This window comes from Lasioglossum baleicum, unplaced genomic scaffold (genome assembly GCF_051020765.1).
Source record: "Lasioglossum baleicum unplaced genomic scaffold, iyLasBale1 scaffold0029, whole genome shotgun sequence".
NCBI lineage: Eukaryota > Metazoa > Arthropoda > Insecta > Hymenoptera > Halictidae > Lasioglossum > Lasioglossum baleicum.
In genome coordinates this window covers 1,127,720-1,132,680 of record NW_027469089.1, presented here as the reverse complement: position 1 = coordinate 1,132,680, position 4,961 = coordinate 1,127,720, and the positions used below count along the sequence as shown (strand labels likewise).

General features: G+C 43.1%; 1 protein-coding gene across 1 annotated transcript; it reads left to right on the top strand.

The window, feature by feature from the left end:
• Positions 1–348: 348 nt before the first annotated feature.
• LOC143219481 (uncharacterized) lies at positions 349–4,614 on the top strand. Its single transcript, XM_076445430.1, has 4 exons — positions 349–3,520; positions 3,629–3,727; positions 3,842–4,214; positions 4,401–4,614. Exons 1-4 carry the CDS (start codon positions 349–351, stop codon positions 4,612–4,614), a joined length of 3,858 nt encoding a protein of 1,285 aa, XP_076301545.1.
• Positions 4,615–4,961: the final 347 nt, after the last annotated feature.

Sequence of the window (4,961 nt, the reverse complement as noted above, 5' to 3'; positions counted from 1 at the left end):
TATATATATATATGTATGTATATGGTAGATATACGCGGTGGGTATCGGAAACTGAAAAACGGCGTTCGGATTCCGTGAAGCTTAATCCGGGAGCGCTTCGATCGCGCACACGGCCGGCGACTAATCAATGCAACAGGCAGCTATAGTCCCCTGCGAGCGATCAACGAAATAACACGTCGTGTCGAATCTTTATGAATTCTGTATCGAGCCTGAATTCCGTGTCGAGCCTCCTTATAATTTTCAGAAGTGGGATTGAGACAGTCGTTTCGCAATTTCAATTTCAAGTCGGTTTTACGTGAAGTTACGTGACGGACATTTGTGTGAAATTTCATACCGTGTCGCTTTAAAATGAGTTGTTCTCTTACGGTACCGGAACTGAAAGAGAAGCTGAAAGCCAAGAATTTGCAATCGACTGGTACGAAGGCCGAACTGATAAAACGTTTATTGGGTGCTGGTGTCACAGTGGAAGAATTAGCTATGACAGATGATGGGTGTACGGAAGAACCGGTTGCGGGGACGAGCGACGAGACTCGCCACCGACCCGATACGAGAGGGCTGGTGGACGAGATAACTTTACGCGAATTAGACGTTCTAAGGAGAGAACGAGACGTTGTTGTACGAGAGAACGAACTGTTTAGAAGAGAATTGGCGTTGTTACGGGAGACGCCAAGATCAGAAGCAAGCGCATCTGGGCGGATGAAAGTGAAGAAGTGGCAAGAGTTGAAAGAAATAGTGGGTGAATTTGGTGGGAATAGTAAGGACTTTGACCGGTGGGAGAAACAGGTGAGAGGACTCCTGTCGACGTACGAGTTGGACAACCACCAAGCGAAAGCTCTAGTGTGTAGCAGATTGACGGGTCGCGCATTGAAGTGGTATCATTCTAGAATGGACTGTGTGGAATTAGGCACCGATGAGCTTTTGAAAGAGTTGAAGAGGCTGTACGGGCAACGACTAGATCCTTTATGTTTGAGACGCGAGCTTGAAACGAGGAAATGGGCCGTGGAAGAATCTTTCGCCGATTACGTGCATGATAAGACAATCCTTGCAAACCGAGTGCCTGTTTCGGAAACAGAATTACTTAGCTACGTCGTTGACGGTATACCGAATAGGGAATTGCAAATACAAGCTAAGGTGCAGTGTTATAAGTCCGTGGATGAAATACTGACGGCTTTCACAAACGTCAAGTTGCCGGCGGGAAGACCGCGATTATCGGAAGGAGTTTTGCTGTCGGGTAAAGTCACACCGTTGGATGGATCCGGTAGACCACCCATACGCCACCAAACAACAGGCCCTTCAGCTGTCGGATCAGGAAGGCCATTGCCGAGGGAAGGACAAGGATCAGGAAGGCCATTGCCGAGGGAAGGACAAGGATCAGCGAGCACCGGGCGGAGATGTTTTAATTGCAACGAGCCGGGTCACTTCTCAGCTGATTGTACGAAGCCAGCAAGAGAAAGGGGTTCCTGTTTCACGTGCGGACAGATGGGTCATCGAGCAAATCAATGCAGCACACAGACAACGAGGGGCGAAGTCAACCACATTACCCGTGGGCGGAAAGAAGACGATGACTTTCGGCGTGCGGTAGAATTACAGATAAGTAGCGAGAGCGGTAGTTTCAGTACAAAAGTAAACGCACTAATTGATTCAGGGAGCCCGATTAGTTTTGTTAAAGAGGGTTACATTCCGAGAATGTGTTTTATGACCGATCGCGATTCAGATAGGTTTCATGGAATTAATGGTAGTGACTTGAACGTTTTAGGAAAGATGCGAGCTACGATTATTTATGACGCAGTAAAATATTATGTTATGTTGAGAATTGTACCGGATGAAACGATGAAAAACCCATTAGTTTTAGGACGCGACTTCATGAAAATTGCCAAGTTATCGTTGAGTAGAGAAGAAACGGTAGAATGCAACGATATAGCCGACATTATGAACATTGAGGTAGATCAGGTTAACGCGTGCATTAGTGCCGACGACATGCATTTCGACGAGAGCCTTTCGGCTGAGATTAAGACACGAGCACGCGAGTTGTTTAATAAGACGTACATTAACGCACAGAGACCTGCAGAGCCAAGCGTAGAAAATACGATGAAATTAACGCTTACGAACGACAAACCTTTTTCATTTTCACCTCGTAGATTATCGTATGATGAGAAAAATAAATTACGTTGTATCCTCGACGGATTATTAGAAAGAGGTATAATTAGGGAGAGCACATCCGAGTACGCATCTCCTATCGTTCTGACGAAGAAAAAGAACGGAGAAATTAGAATGTGCGTAGATTTCCGCACATTGAATAAAATCACGGTTCGCGATAACTTTCCTCTGCCATTGATCGAAGATCAATTAGATCTACTGGAGGGAAAAAAATATTTCACGACACTCGATTTAAAAGATGGATTTTTCCATGTTAAGATGGACGAAGCGTCGGTTAAATTTACATCGTTCGTAACGCCTTTCGGGCAATACGAATACACGAGGATGCCATTCGGGTTAAAAGGTGCGCCTCTTAAATTCCAACGCTACGTCACGGAAATCTTTAAAGAACTAATCAATGAGGGCGAAATATCTGTTTATTTGGATGATTTTCTTATCGCGACTGAGACGATAGAACATCATATGGAAGTCCTCGGAAAAGTATTTAAACTACTTACAGCGAATCTTTTGAATTTACGGTTAGATAAATGCAGATTTCTCCAAACAAAACTCGATTATTTGGGTTATACTGTAACGAACGAAGGAATTAGGCCGACGGAACAAGGACTCGAGGCGGTAAAGAAATTTCCTCTCCCGCGAAATGTTCGAGAGGTGCAGGGATTTTTAGGCCTCTGTTCATATTTTCGGAAATTTATTGAGGGTTTTTCTATCCTCGCGAAGCCTTTGTACGATTTGACGAGAAAGGATGCGAAGTTTCAGTTAGGCGAAAAAGAAAAACAAGCATTCGAGATGCTTAAGAATCGATTGTTAAACGCACCGATATTAAGTATTTATTCTCCGCGAGACGAGACTGAGTTGCATTGTGACGCGAGCGCGTCGGGGTTTGGTGCTATCCTGTTGCAAAGGAAAGCCGACAAGAAGCTGCATCCAGTATTTTACTTTTCTAAACGAACAACCGAGATTGAATCGCGCTATCATAGTTTCGAGTTAGAAACGCTAGCAATCGTTTCTGCCCTCCGCCGTTTCCGAACATATTTACTAGGAATAAAATTTAAGATACTTACGGATTGTCAAGCTCTTAGTTTGACACTAAATAAAAAAGAGACAAATCCTCGAATTGCACGTTGGGTACTTGAAATGCAAAATTACGACTATGTGCTAGAGCATAGGGCTGGTTCGCGTATGCTCCACGTAGACTCGTTAAGTCGTCAGGTTCTCGTGATCGAAGACAATTCGTTCGATAGAAATTTAGCGCTATGCCAACATAATGATAAAGATATCGAGAAAATCCGTACAGAGTTAGAAACCACGGAAAGTAAATTGTACGAAATGAGGAACGGTCTAGTATATCGGAAGTATCAGGGTAAAATTTTGTTTTACGTGCCGAGCAATTTGGAATCGAGCGTTATGTATAAATACCACAATGAGATGGGACACGTCGGAATTGAGAAAACTGCGCGGAACATTGCAGATACTTATTGGTTTCCGGATATGAGATCCAAGATCGAGAAACACATTCGTGGCTGTTTGAAATGTATTGCGTACACGCCAAACTACGGAAAATTGGAAGGTACCTTGCACTGTATACCGAAAGGGGATGCACCTTTTGATACGCTACACATTGATCATTTGGCTCCTGTTTCGAGATCGCACAAATCGCGTTACAATTATATATTTGTTGTAGTCGACGCGTTCACTAAGTATATTAAAATGTATCCAACTAAAACAACGAACACCGCCGATCTTATAAAGTGTTTAAAATCGTATTTCGAGCATTATAGTCGGCCACTGCGTATCGTTTCGGACCGAGGAAGTTGTTTTACGTCTCGTGAATTTGATGAGTTTACACAAGAGTATAATATACAGCACGTTATGATAGCGACCGCTTCCCCTCAGGCGAACGGGCAGGTAGAAAGATATAACCGCACAATTTTGCCGATGATCGCTAAATTGATGAGTGAGCGTGGTGTGGTATGGCACAATGTGTTGCGAGAGGTTGAATTTGCGTGCAATAATACTTTTTGTAAGTCTACCAACAAGAGTCCGAGTATGTTACTGTTTGGGATGCAACAGCGTGGTGAGGTCATAGATGGGTTGCGTGATATGTTGGAAATCAGTGGAAAGATTAGTGTTTCCCGTGATTTGAACAGTACCCGAAAAGAAGCTAGTGAACAGATTCGGAAGAATCAGGAGTCACAAAAACGCACTTTCGATAAAAGACATAAGGTTCCGAATAAATATAGGGTTGGAGATAAGGTGTTCATCAAGAATTACGATTGCACCCCAGGAGTGTCAACAAAAATGATTCCGCGGTTTAAAGGACCGTACGAGATCGATCGTGTATTGCGAAACGATCGATACGTAATCAAAGATGTAGAGGGGTTCCAGTTGTCGCAAATACCCTACCGTGGAACATGGGAAGCCGCCAACATGCGACCGTGGCGACCGTCACCGTAGATTTAGGTGTTTAATTTTAAATTTAGATATTAAATCGAGACGATTTGTCGTCAGGACGGCCGAGAGTTGTAAGCTGTGAATCGACATATATTTGTCATCGGTATATATTTGTTGTTTATATTTCGGTAAATCGGGACGATTTGTCGTCAGGACGGCCGAATTGTAAGAATGATGTAAGTGTGCATGTTATATATGTTTTTATTGATTGCAAGTGTTATATATGTTTTTATTGATTGCAAGTGTTATATATGTTTTTATTGATTGCGTTAATGTTTTGTTAATGTTTACGTTGTGATTTTGTTTAAAAATAAAAAGAGACAGTCCCCTGCGAGCGATCAACGAAATAA

What these genes read in the sequence shown, in the direction of transcription:
- LOC143219481 (XM_076445430.1), top strand. Translation starts at nt 349, where the DNA reads ATGAGTTGTTCTCTTACGGTACCGGAACTGAAAGAGAAGCTGAAAGCC. An exon ending in AAACTACGGAAAATTGGAAG is followed by an intron (nt 3,728 to 3,841) that starts GTACCTTGCACT and finishes TATTTGTTGTAG; the next exon opens with TCGACGCGTTCACTAAGTAT. An exon ending in AAGAGTCCGAGTATGTTACT is followed by an intron (nt 4,215 to 4,400) that starts GTTTGGGATGCA and finishes GAATAAATATAG; the next exon opens with GGTTGGAGATAAGGTGTTCA.